Consider the following 17,372-nt stretch of genomic DNA (forward strand, 5'->3'; position numbering starts at 1 on the left):
TGTTTCTCTAAAAGTACTCTAGGACAGAAGTATTCTTAGGGAAGTAAAAGACTAAAATGCAAATTAAAACACAAAGCACAACTCTAGAACATAATGTTAATTCAAAAAATAAGGTAATATAGGGTAAGCATCACCCCACCCCCCTCCAGGGGACAAGCTGCACAGAGCTGGAGGATTTCTGATGATCCTACATAGAAACATCAGAGAAAAGGTCCACTTTTGCCCCCCAGGGACATAGACCACGAATTCTGCTAGAAAACACACAATTAAAAGGGGATTTCATATTGTCAAGTTGATCTAAGATCAAGTTCAAAGTGATCAAACAAGAGCTGAATGGTGAATCAGCTACCAAATAGTCAAGACCAAAGTAGACACAAGAAACAAGGATGGGAGACATGTGTACATAAAGGTGATGTACAAACTTTTGTGAAACCCAGATCAGTGTCTGGCTGAAAAAGATGAGGACAGTGGCATAAACTTTCACAAAAACCACTTACACTGAGAAGCAGCAGAAGTTTCTTGGATCTTTTGTACTTGGCAATCTATTTCAGCTAACAGATGGCTGGATTAGCTAATAACTGGGAAATAATTGCAAGCAAGGGTTGAGGGAAAGGTACAACAGAATTAGAATCTTTTGGTTGTTTCTCAGTTCATCTGAGCCTTAGTATCTTCAACCATTTTAAAAGCAGTAATAAATGCAAAGGTTACAAGACTAAAGATCAATGAGAAAGTGTCCTGACACATGGTAGGTACACAGGGAGGAAGCTCCACTAGGCAACACAGTCAGGTATATACTTACCAATTGTTTTAGCATATATTATTTTTAAGAATTAGCAGAAGACTGAAAAAATCTGAATACCTTATATGACACTGAAGAAAATGAAGTGTCTTATCATCAACAATGTATACTTTTAAGAAATTTGTGCTTATTTGTGGGTAGTACTGTAGTTTGAACTCATGTTCTCACACTTGATCAAGAAGCACCCTACCACTTGAGATACGCTCCAACCCTTTGGCTATTTGTGCTTTGGTTATTTTTCTAACAAGTCAAAGTTTCCTCTGCCCCCCTGGGGCCAGTTATGGACAGCAGTCCTCCTGCTTATGCCCCCTGACAGCTAGAATAAGCCACTAAGATTCAGGTTATTACTTGAATGGGAAGTGGAGCTCACTAACTACTTCTCCTCAACTTCTTCTTCTTCTTCCTCCTCCTCTTCCTCCTCCTCTTCCTCCTCCTCCTCCTCCTCCTCCTCCTCCTCCTCCTCTTTTTCTTTTTTTTTTGTTTTGGGTCGGTCATGGGGCTTGAACTCTGGACCTGGGCACTGTCCTTGAGCTCTTCAGTTCAAGGCTAGTTCTCTGTCACTTTGAGCCAAAGTATCACTTCCAATTTTCTGGTGGTTAATTGAAGGTAAGAGTTTTATGGACTTTCATGCTTCACTGGCTTTGAAACCACGATGCTCAGATCTCAGCCTCCTGAGTAGCTAGGATTACAGGCATGAGTCACTGGCACCAGGCTTCACTAACTTTTTTCTCAGGCTGTCCTGACTCACGTATTTCCTTCTCTCTTCCCCCTACCCCCCCTTTTTTTTGCCAGTCTTGAGCTTGAACTCAGGGCCTGCGCACTGTTCTTGGACTATCTCAAGGTTACAGCTCTACCACTTGAGCCTCCGCACCACTTCCCGCTTTTTTATATGTATGTGGTACCAAGGAATTGAACCTGGGTCTTCCTGTATGTTAGGCAAGCACTCTACCACTAGGCCAAACTATCGGACCCTCCCCCTTTCCCTTTCTATCTCTCTATCTCCATCTCCCTCTGTCTTTCTGTCTCTCAGTTTTTGTTGAGATGGGTGCTCCCTATGTAGCCCTGGCTGGCTGCCTACTGGGAATTACAGATCTGTACTTCCACACATGGCTCACATCACTAATATTTTACAACTAGATTCTACAATTAATCATGAAATCAGGAAATATATTCCCTCAATTTATTATTTTTCAAAAGGGATTAGACAATACTCAAAGGAAATATAGATGTAGCTTCAATAATTCAACAAAATATTGCTGAAGTTTTGATTAGATCTGTACTAGATTGAAAGATTGATTTTTGGAAAAGTGGTATTCTAGGGCCGGGAGTTTGGTCTAGTGGTACAGTGCTTGCCTGCCATGCACAAAGACCCAGGTTTGATTTCTCAGTACCACATACAAAGAAAAAGCTGGAAGTGGTGCTGTGGCTCAAGTGATAGAGCTCTAGTCTCGAGGAAAGCCCAAGGTCAGTGTTCAGGCCCTGAGTTCAAGACCCAGGACTGGCAAAAAAAAATTATATTCTAGACAGGCTGACTGATAAACTAGGTCTTCTTTAATTTTTGTCATGAATATCTTATAATTGTCAACAGATTTACAGACCTTGCACATACCCAGTTATGCAAATATTTCATATTTGTGGTGCTATTGTAAATGTATTGAATTTAACAATTCATAGATTTTTAAAGTAGAGGAGCGAATTATCTGAGTATGGAAAGCAATCATTTCTTACTCTTAGAAAGTCATTATAATGTGCTGTGTCTTTCAATTTAACAAAATCATTGGAATTCAGTAAGTAGCATAGTCCAGATTAGAATTGGAATAATTTATAGAAACACAAGCCTAAAAATTATAATTATCTAAAAGACCGTTAAAATTCTTCATTGAAATAAACAAATTAACATATTTGAAATAAAGAAGAAAAACAAGATGCTTGGGAGGTGTAGGGTGAGGGAAAGTGGAGAAAAACATGGAAATGTGTATCAATGTTGAAGAAGTAATGTACCCACGATCTGATGAGTGTAACTTAAGCCCTCTATGTATCACCACAACAATAAAATACAATAAAGAAAAAAGAAAACAGACTCAGAGAAAAAGAAGTATATGTATTCATACATTTTTAGTAATGCTTAAAAAGTCCCAATCTGATTTAATGTCCACTCAAATATTAATATTTTTCTACTTCATAAAATACATAATAAAAATTCTTTGCTGAAATTTAAGAAATGTGTAATATCAAAAGTAATGGTGACAAATGTGTTCAAAGCCAACAATGTACTCTGGGATATTTTCCATGACCTGGGGCTTCCGTGGCATGTTCCCATGGTGTCTACTGCTTTGTAACATCAGGCAGTGGGAACAAATTCTAATTTCTCTGCCAAGAGAATACCATAGATGAATATTAAAAATAGTTCTGTTAGCCAAAATTCACATCTGCACACACTTAAAATGCAGCTCTCCTTTCCTCAACAATATTTTTTGATACAATCTGAAGAATGGAAAATGTTGCCCTCATATAAGCTACACTCTCACCAAAACCAACCAATATGCTGTTTTACACACTGGTGTGGAAATGCATACACAGTAGATCAGTAACTCTTACCTATTTGGCAATTATAAAATACGTTTAAAATGTATGAAGAATATATATTTCAAAATATAATCTAGTGATGGGACCAACCAGTTAAAATAAAGAACTTTTTTTTTTTTTGGGTCAGTTATGGGGTTTCAACTCTGGGCCTGGGTGCTGTCCCCAAGCACTTCAGCTCAAGGTTACCATTCTATCACTTGAGCCACAGTGCCAAGTGGCACTAGTGGTTAATTGGAGATAAGAGACTCATGCACTTTAGTGCCGGGGATGGCTTTGAACCACAATCTTCAGATCTCAGCCTCCTGAGTAGCTAGGATTTACAGCCACTGACGCCTGGCTCAAAAATGTTTAAAGAGAAACATAATCTAAAATATGAGAGTTAGAGATTTTCTACCTACTATTTGAGGACTTAGGCTTTTAAAATCTTCTCAGTTAATGAACTGATATTAAAAATATGTTCAAAAGGTAACAAATTGGTGGATAATGTCAGATATCAGAAACAATAGATTAAAATTTTCTTACCTTTAAAAGTGTTTGTGAATATATTTGGCTTAATATCAGAGAACAAACCATGCTGGAGGGGCCTAATTTATAAATTTAATGACTGAAAAAATTTAAAATATTAAGTATTCAAGATTCTCAGTCCAATGGAATGTTTAGAATATATGTATAAACACTTTAAAGTAATTTTATATCAATGTGCTTTTTGAAGAATAAATAACTTGTAGGCTAAGCAGAGGGATTTGACAGTAGTCTGTCATATTTGCTAGCCTGTTTTCTTATGTGCTCTCAATTTAACAACTGTATATTTGTCATAGTACACAACAAAGCAAACTGGAAATTCCAAATGTACTGTCTTCATGTTACACCTGCATTTCCTCTAGCTCACATGAGTCTTTCTACATTTTGTTCAGAGCTGCGTTCCAAAATTCACTAATGTAATAACAAAATACTGTAAGAAAAATGTGTTGACATATGTTGGCATCACTAAAATATAATAAAAACTGGGAAAGCTCTTGCAGACAATGATTATTTGATTATTGATGTAGGAAACCCAAAAACTACAACTAACTAGAGATTTTTAGAAAGCTTATATAAATTCAATATTTGAAAAAAATGTAAGGTCAGTATTTGAAAAAAATCTATTGTATTTCTACATATGAACATGAACAATTAAGAATTAAGATAGTGGGGCACTTGTGGCTTATGCCTGGAATCCTAGCTACTTAGGAGGCTGAGATCTGAGGATCATGGTCTGAAGCCAGCCTAGGCAGGAAAGTCCATGAGACTCTTATCAATTCAATTAATCACAGAAAAAGCCAGAAGTGGAACTGCAGCTCAAATGGTACAGCTCTGGCCTTGAGCACAAGAAGTTCAGGGACAGTGCAAAGACCTAGAGTTCAAGTCTCAGGACCAGCAAAAAAAAAAAAAAAAAGATAAAAGCGAAAACTGATTTAGATGAAAAATATGTGGCAAACCTATATGCTAAAAAATGAAAATACTGATAAAAGGAAATAAAGATGTAAACAAATGGAAAAATGTATTTTTAGAGATTAGAGGATTCAGTTTCATTAAGATTTCAATTCTCTCTAAACAGATAATTCAACAGAAATTAGGAAAATGAAATTCCAGCAATATTCTGCAGAGAATTCATCATGTTAAATCACAAGAAAACAACAACAAAAACACTATCACAGACTTCCTAAAAAGACACAGTAATAAGATGGTATATATTCGAAAAAGACAAACACATAGATCAATGGAATAAAATTCTTTCACTGAAAGAACACAATATATAGTGAACTGAGTTTCAACAGAGCTGCCAGGGTCATTCAATGGAGAAAGAATTTCTTTTCGACAAAAGATTCAACAATTGAATCAATGTATTCCTCACACCATTCACAAAAATTGATTCAAAGTGGACATCAGATTAAATATAAAGTCTAAATGTACAAAACTTCCATAAGAAAACAATAGAAATCTTTGTGATATTATGTTAGATGAGGATTGTTACACATGACAAGAAAAGGGCAATACATAAAGGAACAAACTTCGAGACTTGGTTTAAATGAAGACTGTGCTCTTTGGAAGGCATTGTTAAAGGAAAGATGTCAGGCCACTCATGATGAGAAGTGTTTGGACATCACACACATATCCAGAACATATAAATAAACTCAAATTCAGTTATAACTCAGTTTAATTCCTTAGAAAGGCAAAATCACAGTTCAACAAAATACCAGAAAAAAGGTACTTGAGAGGGAAGAAATGAAAAGTGGGGAGACTTCAGTTAAAAACCCAAAATTCTACAAAATTAAGAAGAATGAGGGTCGATGTGGGTTGGATGGGATGGGTAAGAATCCTTAAAAGAGGTGATATTGATCAAGATGCATTGCATTTATAAATTGCTCTGTTGAGTGGCAATTTCTTTGTAAAACTACTTAAAAGTTAATGAACAATAAGAAAGCAAACAACTAAACATAAAATCAGAAAAAAATTGAATACACTTCACTAAGGATGCTATTCAGATGATAAGTATGCACATGTCAAGGTGTTCATTAAGATCCATGGGAGGAGAAATACCTATATGGATGTAAACATGACTAGAATTCTCATACCTTGCTGGTAGAGAAACAATCTTATTACTTTGAGAAATAGTCTAGCCACTTCTAATGAATTTAAAAATGTTTTTAATGGGGATATGAGTTTGGTCTAGTAGTAGAGTGCTTGCCTAGCATGCGCAAAGACCCAGATTCGATTCCTTGGTACCACCCACACATAGAAAAAGCTGGACTGTGGCTCAAGTGGTATAGCTCTAGACTTGAAAAAGTCCATGACATGCTCAGGCTCTGAGTTCAAGCCTCAGGACTGGCAAAAATGTTTTTAATGTATGACACAGCAACACTAATCCTTGCTGTTTAACTAAGTGAAATTAAAATTTATATTCACACTAATTCTCAAACTATTCCTCAGTTGTAGGAGAGATAAACAAACCAGCATATCCACACAATAAAATATTACCAACAATACACAATAATGTGGGGGATTTTATAAGCATTATGCTAAGGAGAAAGAAGCCACTTTCAAAAGCCTATACATAGGCTGGGCACTGGTATGAGGCTCATGCCTGTAGTCCAATTTACTCAGAAGGCTAAGATCTGAGGATCTCAGTATGAAGCCAGCCTGGACATGAAAGTCTACGGGAGTCTTATCTCCAATGAACTAATCAAAAAAGCCAGAAGTGCTACTGTAGCTCAAGTGGTAGGTAGAGTACTAGCACTGATCCAAAGAAGCTCGGGGACAGTACCCAGGCCCTGAGTTCAAGCCCCACAAACACAAAAAGACTATACACTGAATAATTCACCTATATGCCATTCTAGAACAGGCAAATCCATAGTCTCAGCCAGCAGATGAATAGTAATCTAGAGTTGAGACTTGGGCAGGAGATAGGGTTGATTACAAAGGGTCTGGGGTGATGCAACTACTCATTATTTGAAAATGGTGATGGTTTATCTATACAACCCATATGTGAATTATATGTATTAAAACTGAGAATGGATGAAGAAACTACAAGAGATGTAGTTGGTGTGGAAAGTGGGAGCCTGGGACAGGGCCCATATCTGAGTGAGTGATGAGTTACCAGGTTTCCCGAGCAAAGAAAACATCATATGCAAAACCAGGAAGAGACTGGTAACGTATTTATAAAAGGGAACATACGGCACAGCAGAGATTGTCTCTCTGGTGGGGGAGAAAAGAAAGATAGGAGACACTGCTTGTCTGCTATCATGGTATCTTATTTTAAAACCAAAGTGTTGGTTGGCTCTGGCAGGCAGAAATTGTATATTGCTAGTATGAATGTGAAGTAGCCCAAGAATTATAGAAAGCATACGGCATGTCTTAAGGGTAAGAAATAAGAGTTGTTGGACCTACCAAATTCACTTCTACATATCTACCCGAAGAAATTAAGGCAGAAACTAGAAGACATACTTGTATGCCCATGTCCCTGGCCAATCACTCACAATACTTCATGCTTGGAAGCCAAGTATGCATCAACAGATGCATGGGCAAACAAAATGTGGCAATACATACAACAGAATCCCATCAACCTTACAAAAATTTTGACACATGTGACATAGATAAGATGTTAAGTAAAATAAGCCCATCACCAAAGATAAATGTGATGCCGTAGAACAGTGTGGTATCTGCCCAGGGCTAGGGGAGGGAGTACGGGGGAGGAGTTAGTGGTCAGTGGCTATAGTTTTTGTTTTACCAATATTAAAAAATTCTGCTTATAGATAATGGTGATGGCTGTTCTATCTGAACTAAAGTATGGTTAAAATGGTAAATTTTATGCATATCTAGCCACAATTAAAAATTAGTTTACTACAATAGGAAGGAAAAATAAAGAAAGGCAGAAAGGAGAAATGGGATTATGTGAGTCTTTACCCCATAAGCTAAGACAATGTGACAACTTTGTTTTGGCTAACACTGCTTTATCATTCTACCATTTCAAGAAAGTTCTGCCCAATTTTATCCATTTCTCCCAGATTCTGACATTTATAGAGTGTTCCCCATAGCATGCAACCCAACAGATTCAGATGGCAGTCCTGATTTCTGTTGAATTTAACCAATTTCCCCTTGTATTTACACCCCTTCAAAACGGATCTCAAAGAGATCAAAGAGCTATTTTATCACAAGTGCCAAATTCAGATCTCATAAGATTCATTTTTTGCAGAGGGTGTGTCAGTCTTACCATCTCTCTGGGGACAGATGATCCTGTGTCCTTCAGGGGTACAATCTGCTCTGCTGCCTGGGCTCTACCATGTTCTCTTATCCCTGTCAGTTCCAAAACTAGCCTTTCCTTGGGAGATGGGCAGTGAAAGATCGTAGAGTCCCACATCTTTAACCCCTAGGAAGATCTCAGAATTGGTACTGAGAGCCCCATGTGCAGGGTGCAGGCAGGAAGTGGCTGATGATGGCTGGGTGCCTTCCTGGCCTGACAGGTGACTTGGGTCCCTGAAGCAGAGTACCTGCAAAACGTCCAGTTTCTCAGGAGGGGTGTGGCAGGTTGGTGACTTCACAATCACACTGCTTGGTTTCTGATACCAGCTAGTGTGATGGCAGAATTGAAGGCTGGCATGCTCCTTGGGATGCTGATTTCTCAGGAGTAGAAGCAGGGAAGAAGGTTTAAGCCACCCTAGGGCTTAGGGATTGGGAAAAATATAACATGGTGAATTCTGAGCTTATCAAGTGCCTACCCTATAGTGTAGAACATTTAAACATTCCAAAAGTCACATAGAGCTGGGTGTGGTGTATTTATATATCTATAATCTCAGCTACTTGAGAGGAAGAGATGGCTTATGGCCAGTCTGACCAAAAAGTTAAGGAGAAATCTCAATGAACAAGTTGGGTAAGGTAGTATATGCTTGTAATCCTCACTACTCAGGAGATATATATTGAAGAATCATAGTCCAAGGCTAGAATCTGATAAAAATGTAAAACTATCTGAAAAAAAAAACAACTATAGAACACACAAAAAAAACCAGTGTGTATGGTTTAAATAGAATTCTTGCTTGGAATGTACAAGGACTTGAATCCAAAACCTAGCATCACACAAAAAGAATGTGTGTGTGTGTGTGTGTGTGTGTGTGTGTGTGTGTGTGTGTGTGCGCGCGCGCATGCCTATTTGTCTATTTATCCGCGCATGTCTATTTGTCTATTTATCTGTCTGTCTAGAATAACAGGTATGAGCCACCAGTGCCTCCTAAACTCACTCTTCTTGCTTAATTAAAAAACATACCAGACATAATACAGAATTGAGTTAGTACACTTCCTGTGGAATAATAGGAGAGACCTGGGGACTGACATTAAAAAAAGAGTTTAAAAAATACATTACTGGGGCCGGGAGTTTGGCCTAGTGGTAGAGTGCTTGCCTAGCATGCACAAGGACCTGGGTTCAATTCCTTGGTACCACATACATAGAAAAAAGGCAAAAATGGTGCTGAGGCTCAGTGGGAGAGTTCTAACCTTGAGAAAGTCCAAGGACAGTGCTCAGGCCCTGAGCTACAAAAGATGGCTTAACTAATATTCGACTTCATTCAATTTGCTGTCATCAAGGTGACAACAAAGGTTTTGGCTTCTACATAAAACCAGATGATTCATATCCAAAGAAAGTAAAGAAAGTACAATGGAGATTGTTCAAAGTCACACCAAAATTGAAGCCTTTATATAAACGAACCTCAATTCACTGAATCCAAGTTTAATACACATCTTATATTTTCCAAGTTGGCATTTGTGTATTTTTCTTTTGCAAGCTAATATACTGCTATGTTTAGAGATGCCATTTATCATCAGGCTGAAGGTCAGAGAAATGACTTTAAATCCATCACTACTTGTAAAGAATAATAAAGACTATATTACATGTTGTTGTCAATCAGTGTCTCCAAGTCTTAGTATTTAATTTAAAATTTAAGAACATAAAATGTCACATTTTTAGTAAAGGAAAAAATCAGGAGAGATCAAAGGAAGAAGAACAGGATTGAGATTAGAAATCCTTTTTAAGCCAAAATGACAAAGTCTTCATAATTTAGTATTAATCCTTTAATTATAAATTTCAAAGGTTTAAGTAGTTTCTATGACTTTAGCCTTGAATAATTATACCATATGGAGCTTTTCTTAAATTTGAAAAAGATGCTGAATTGTTGCTTGGAGTCTTTTAATGACTTCAAGTTGGCAGAATTCCAGTATAATCCTTCAGATACTACTTGAAATTACAGAGCAGGAACCCGAGTTGGTAAGTACTATGTCCAATTCTTAAGAGCTTTGTTTTGGGTGGAGTACATTACAGAAAATGATGTGTTGGTTTATTTTAAAGTATCAAAATGCTGAGTTTAAAATGACTATAAGGGCTAAATTTACAAAGGAAAAGGTAAGTAGATCAAGGTGAATACAGATTGATGACAAATTTTTTTCTCTATCTTAAATAACAGGTGAATGTCAAAAATATTTGCCACAATGATGATTTAGATTTTACAATTCTTATTGTAAAAGTTTATATGAGTTGATGAAAATATCAGGAACCTCAAAAGAGGAGAAACTGGCCGAGAAGATTATGCTTAGTGTTTAAGTTATTAAGGAATATGGAGGAAATGACAATACTAAACTATCACAAAGGAATATCTGAATACCAAGATGTATTGTCCTATCCAAAGTATTTATAATAGGTTAAAATAAAATTTAATCACATTCCTATGTGCAGGAGCTATGTAATGTCTCAGCTGTCCGTCTTTTATTTCTTCACTTTGTACTTAATGCATGCCTACTTTGCACAAAGAACTATACTTAATCCTAGAATTTTGGAAACTACTATTGTATAAGCCATAATTTCTACTCACTCCAGGTCTTCTTTAGATTTGAAAATGTTAAGCTTTGTTCCCTCTCCTCAGATACTCCTCTTTGCCCATAAATCCCTGTATCCTCACTAAGTGTCATGATGTCATTATCCTGTCAGCTAAAATAACTTCTGTCTTCTTGTATACCTGTTCTTAGTACACTGCAGAAGCATCCCATTCTTCAGATGCATGCTGTCTAGCGATGACTCCAGTGTTACCAGAGATCCACCTACCTGCCACCTAAATGTTTCATTCTTCTTGAAACTCCTGACCTAGGCAGACTAGTGGCCCTTTACCAAGAAAATACACACTAGATTTAACTATTAGTGTTCTCAAGTCTTGTCACAGAACTTTACAATCCTCTTCATCATCTCTCCTTAAGCAACAGATATATTCCTTGTCCCCTGCACTTAATATATACTAGTGGCCAGCACTTATCACTAGGCAGGTTTTCCAGGTATCAGTGACATAGAAATGAACTGACAGACAACGTCCTGTTCTTGGAGCATATAATCTCTTGATAGAAGAGAATAGAGAATACACAAATAAAAAGATAATCCTTAGCTAGTGAGATGAACTCTGAAGGCAATAAGTCAATGGGGAAAGGTGGTTAAATGAGAAATACAGAATGATGAGAAAGAACCTGGTCATATGAAAATCAGAAACTATTCTGGACAGAAAGTGACAGTATAAGGATCTAGACATGGGGGAGTATGGCATGTCCCAGGAAGAATCCAATGTCTCATGCATCTGGATGCTTGTAGCTAAGGCCTGAAGTTGGCCTGTACTGAATATGCTGTTAAGATCCTGCTACACTGCACACCACCAATCATCTTCCATTCTCTCTGAGTCCTTTACTCATGTATTTTCAAATGTTCAAGACATGCTTACTGTAAAATTACACTCTCTATAACTCTAGCTGCTCTTTTAAAATCTTACTTCCTAATATGAACATCAAATTTTCCCAGTCGGCAGAGGCTCCCTCATTCTCCACTGCCTTATTCATCTTTTGCAAGAGCATTTCTGTCTATACCATCATTTTTATGACTCTAAGATGATGGGTGCTCTGTTTTAAGGCCGGTGACCTCTCCTCATCCTTCATTCTTCCTGAATTTCTTTCATACTCTTGACAATCTTCCATTTTAACATTCTTTCCCTCTATTTCCATGAAAACACATTATTCTCATATTTCTTCTACCTTGATGAATCTTCTTTTGTCATCAACCTCCCAAGCAGTTTTTCTCTCTTTCCCTTTCCCTCACCTCTCTCTCCTTGCCTCCATCTTTCCCCTCTCCTACTGATCTACCTCACAGTCTCACTCACTTTCAGGCCTGCAGGCCATGTTCTCTTAGTGGGCAATTTCCATAGCCATTTTGTCTCATCCTAAAACATTCCTTTCAAACATCACAGTGAGTGAAGGCAGCCCTTTGGGTTCTGCATATTCTTAATTCATTCTCTCTCCACACCAGAAATGCTTCCCATGTTTCCATTGGATTAAGGAATTTACATTTAACAAATCTAATTAGTTCCATCTCTGCAGTGATCTGCCAAATCACCTCTGGGGCATGTGCACAGCCTCACATGCTCAGCCCTCAGGTCTCTGACCAAGTCTTCTTCTAACAGAATGATTTTCCCAAGTCACTTCAACCTTGACACTTTGCTTCTCAGAAACCTTCAGAGCATCTCATCATTTTTACCGCATGCAGCAAAATACTAATCACAGCTTTGAAAACTTTCAATGATGCCTATACAATTTTTCAGTCTCATTCCTATAGCTATTTCCTTTTCAATCTATCTGCCATATAAAAAGTTTTGTTCTTATTTTTGTTTTTGTTCTTCCTATGTTTTGAAATGCCATCCTACATACCTGCCAGTCAGAATCTTATACATTTCTTATCTAGTTCTGGTTAATTTCCTCAGCAGGAAATAATTTCCCTCTCTTCTTTGCATTGTAATTACCGCATGTATGTGCATGTAGTCCTATCTTGTGCTATTATATGGTAGTATTTTTTTTGCCAGTCCTGGGCTTGAACTCAGGGCCTGAGCACTGTCCTTGGACTTTCTCAAGGCTAGAGCCTCAGCACCACTTCCAGCTTTTCTATGAATGTGGTACCGTGGAATCAAACCCGGGTCTTCGTGCATGCTAGGCAAGCACTCTATCACCAGGCCAAACTCCCAGTTCCTATATGATAGTATTTTTGAGGACAATCTTGTTTTCATCACTGCCCCAGCTACTGCCAAAGCCCACATTTATCACCCTCTATCTAAATGAATGCAGTAGTCTCTTAACTGGTCTCCTTCCTTTCTCCTTTGCCCATTGTTAATTTCAAATATTCAATTGGAAAGATCAAATAAAATAAGAGATACATTATGTTACTCCTCTACTCAAACTGTGCAAGGCTTTTCTAGTCATAGTGTTAAAGTAAAGCCATTTCTGTGGTCCTGGCAGACCTACTTGACATGCTCCTGGGTTCTGATGGATCTACTTTGGGTTCAGCAACTTCTCCTCTTTTTCTCATTCATCATTTCTAGCCACCAGAAATACCCTCCACCACCATACTATTCCTCCAGGAAGCCTCTGCCTTCTTTTCTATTTATTTTTTTGGTTCAAGAATGTCATGCTAATGGCAAAATCTGATAAAATGCTACTTTCCAATGAATTAAGATATGACAAGGCAAACCTCTCAGGCTCACAGTCTACATAAAACCAGTGAAATAATGCCTAGTAGACTGGTATATACTGTGTTAAGGCTTAACACTATTGGGAGATGAAGAGATAAAAAGTTTAAAGATCATTCCTAAAAAATCCTTTTCAAATCACTTATTCCAAAGACACAGATGGGTAATGACTGTCCATAGCTATTTAGATGGATAGCAATTCATATATAGTACCTGATTAAAATACTCTACAGACATGATGTTTTATTCCATACAGCTTAATTTTAATTATTTTCTAAAATCTAAGTGCCAGTGATTTTATATAGAGATTCTCTTCTTGAATACTTGTTTGTTAAACATGACATTTGAAATATGATGTAAATAGCAAAGATATGAAGCCAACCCAGATGCCCCTCAGTTGATGAGTGGATCAACAAGATGTGGTATTTATACACAATGGAATTCTATGCTGTTGTCAGAAAGAATGACATCGCCCCATTTGTAAGGAAATGGGAAGACTTAGAAAAAATCATATTAAGTGAAGTAAGCCAGACCCAAAGGAACATAGGCTCAATGGTTTCCCTCATTTGTCATAATCAGTAGAAACCTTGGGCGCTCCTAGCAGAGATTTACAATAGAGCAAAACCTACATACATAAGACCATACAGTGTGACGCTAAATGAAAGGACCTCTAGGATATAGAAACAAAAGCCATATAATGAATGATTGTTGTCCTTAATGTACTATGTTATCTCTCATCTCTTTTGCTGTCCTTTGGTTATCTCATATTGTTATAGTATTGCACTTTGTTATCTGATATATTGGATTTATATGTATTTGGTTATTTGAAATTGGATAGGGAAGGGGGGAAAACAAGATGAGGGGTGGGGGGTAGGGGGGAGGGAAATGGGGACCAAGACATGAGAAAAGATATCAATGTATGTGAAGTAATGTACCTTCTATCTGGTGAATATAATGTAACCCTTCTATTAATTACAATAAAAATACATAAAAAAGAAATATAATGTAAAAATCAATGTTAAATTCTTTAATTTTCTTATTCTTACTAAAACATTTACCTGGAAAAATAAGCCATCCTTTATGTTAAAGTGAAATTAAAAAAATAAAGTCTAGAGGTGATTATAAGACAGCCTAAGAAAAATGTGAAATTTTAACCTAGAAGAATCCAGAACTACATCTCAAGTATTTATAATCAATAAATCATTAATAGTATCACAGTATTATTTTATCACAATGTGTATTTAACAACTATGGACTAGCATCTGCCATTATAATCCCTTCCATGAAAGTCAAAGAAGAGTTTCAGGAATTCCTTGAATTATTTGGTGGTGCTTAGACCCATAGCAGGATACTTTAAATTCTGCACTTAAAAGTTTATAAACTTGAAAAATAATCTCATGTCTACTACCTTTTAGAAATTAAATATCACAGTGGCAGTCACTTATTTTAGAGTTTATATAAGAGTAAGTTTCATCTGCCCATTAAAATTTCCTGTTAGGAAACTCACCTTTTCCAGAGTCATCTCTGTCTCAGCAGCATAAGTCTTTTTCAAGTCCATTTTCATCTTTTCTGATTCAGCCTTCAGTTTGTTGACAACAGTCTCGTGGTCCCTTGCAGTCCTTTGCTTTTCTTCTTCACGAAGAAGACCAAGCTCTACCAGCTGCTGCTTCCGCTGGGAGTTCACATTAATCAGCTCTTCTCTCAACTTGTGAACCTGGGCCTCCATGTCAGCAATGACCTTGTTCAGAAAAATCAGCAAAGGATATAAATAAGAAAAGTCGCAGAGAAGATGTATATGGCCAATAAACATGAAACTGGTAAGCACTTCATTTTTTCTTTCCTTTTCTCCCCACCTTGGTTTCCTCATTCTCCAATCCTGTGCCATTCCCCCTTACCTTGAGCATTTTACCATGTATCTGCATCTTACTGCCTACTTTTACTTGTTTCTAAATCTTTATAAATGGAATATTACATGATTTCTCCTGAAATTGCTTTGTCAAGTATTCAGCATCATTGTTATGGAAATTTAGTGTTTTCTACTGCAGTTTTGTTTATATACCACTGATTTTGCTTTTGTTTTTTGTCTATGAGGTTTGAGTCAATGAATGTATTGTTCATCTGTTCATTTTCAGAAAATTGTTGAGATTGATGGCATGCTTTGTAGTCAATTAAGAAATATGTACTTTGAGGATGGGAGTTTGGCCTAGTGGTACAGTGCTTGCCTAGCAAGCATGAGAAGACCCGGGTTCAATTCCTCAGCACCACATACATAGAGAAAAAGCCAGAAGTGGTGCTGAGGCTCAAGTGGTAGAGCTCTAGCCTTGAGAAAGTCCAAGGACAGTGCTCAGGCCCTGAGCTCAAGCTCAGGACTGGCAAAAATTCAATGCATGTTCATTGGATCAAACTTGTATGCTATTGAAGTATCCATAACTTTTCCTTTTCCCTCTCTTTTTTCTACTATCACTCTTACCGTGTTTTTTTCTATCAGTGTTTCAATAATACCTGAGGCTTATATCAAACTCATGAACTTGAAATCCTTCTTTATCAGTCTCCTGAGCGCTAGGATTCTAAGTATTTGCCACCATGCCTGGCAGTGTTTTTGTGTGTGTGTGTGTGTGTGTGTGTGTGTGTGTGTGTGTGTGTGCCAATCTTCCACTATGCTGGTAGATTTATCTATATCTTTTTGAATCTCTGTCAAGTTTTCCTTTATATAAGGAAATAAGGTCAATACAAGTGCTGTATTTTACTTGTTTGACCTCTTATGATCAAATAATGATCACCTCCAGTATTGGTTTTGCTATAAAGTCATTTTTGTCTGAGATCAACAAATGTGAACAGCAGATCTTTTGGTATACTATACATATATATGTATATTTTTAAATTAAAAATTTATTGTAAAGGTGATGTACAGAGGGGTACTGCAACATTCTCAGTTAACCTGGTTCTGTGCCTTCCCTCCCACTCATGGAATATTTGTTCTTTCTCATGACACCGTATGTGGAAATCACTTAGATATAGGTTATATTACTTGTATTATTCTTTTATTTCCCTTAAAGTCTCATGTTTTTCATCTTTTAGTCTTACCTACATTCAGTATGCTTCTTCTGTTTCTAATCTGCTGTCAGATCCACAGTTCTTAGTTTCCATTATTTTACTTTTGTTTTTACTTGTTTTATTCTTTTTCAAATATGGTTGGTAAATTAAACCAACTTAAAATTTCCTTAAGTATATAATATATATTAAATAAGTATTTTTCACCTGCTACCTGGTATTCTAGTATCTCAAGACTTTTCAGGGTTCAGGTGTTCTCAATTTCTGAAGGTCTGGTTGGTTTTCTCATTTCAAATGCATGGTGTTCATGCAATTGAAAGTGGGTTTTCCAGTCATGATACCATATGAAATACATCTGGAAATACCATGAATAACTTTAAAATAAGTTCTTAGCTTCAAACTTTTCAGAATACTTTGATGATGTGAATGAATTCAAGTAGCATCCTTATGAGAACTGACTTATATCTGTGGACAATACCACACTCAATGCTAAAATTTGGGACATAATTTTACCATTTCTAATTCACTGATGTCTGGTTGACTGATACAGTATAAAATAAGGACCTTCAAATTCTTTTGTTATCAATAATTACCTTCATCTTCTTCAGTACTGGTTTTGCTACAATTTAGTTTTGTCTGAAATTAACAGATCTGAATGACAAATCTGACATGCCATCTTCACAGATGTTGGCATCTTGAGGGACTTTTAATTAGTAGTTAAAAACATACATACAGAGCTGGGAATTTGGCCTAATAGTAGAGTGCTTGCCTAGTATGCACAAAGACCCAAGTTCAATTTCTTGGTACCACATACATAGAAAAAAGCTGGAAGTGGCACTGTGGCTCAAGTGGTAGAGCTTTAGCCTTGA

General features: G+C 36.9%; 1 protein-coding gene across 9 annotated transcripts in view; it reads right to left on the reverse strand.

Moving 5' to 3' along the window:
* Window positions 1-17,372, reverse strand: part of Cep112 (centrosomal protein 112) — a 350,634-nt gene that overhangs the window by 119,742 nt on the left and 213,520 nt on the right. For all 9 annotated transcript variants that reach the window (XR_016538284.1, XM_090349879.1, XM_090349880.1 and 6 more), the window contains one exon: window positions 14,960-15,190. Coding sequence is in view for 8 of the 9 variants with exons in the window: in XM_090349879.1 (XP_090206005.1) it covers window positions 14,960-15,190 (231 nt within the window). In the remaining variant the exon portion in view is untranslated. The remainder of the gene's footprint in view (window positions 1-14,959; window positions 15,191-17,372) is intronic.

Source organism: Megascapheus bottae, chromosome 17, assembly GCF_031878675.1.
Source record: "Megascapheus bottae isolate mThoBot1 chromosome 17, mThoBot2.hap1, whole genome shotgun sequence".
Lineage (NCBI taxonomy): Eukaryota > Metazoa > Chordata > Mammalia > Rodentia > Geomyidae > Megascapheus > Megascapheus bottae.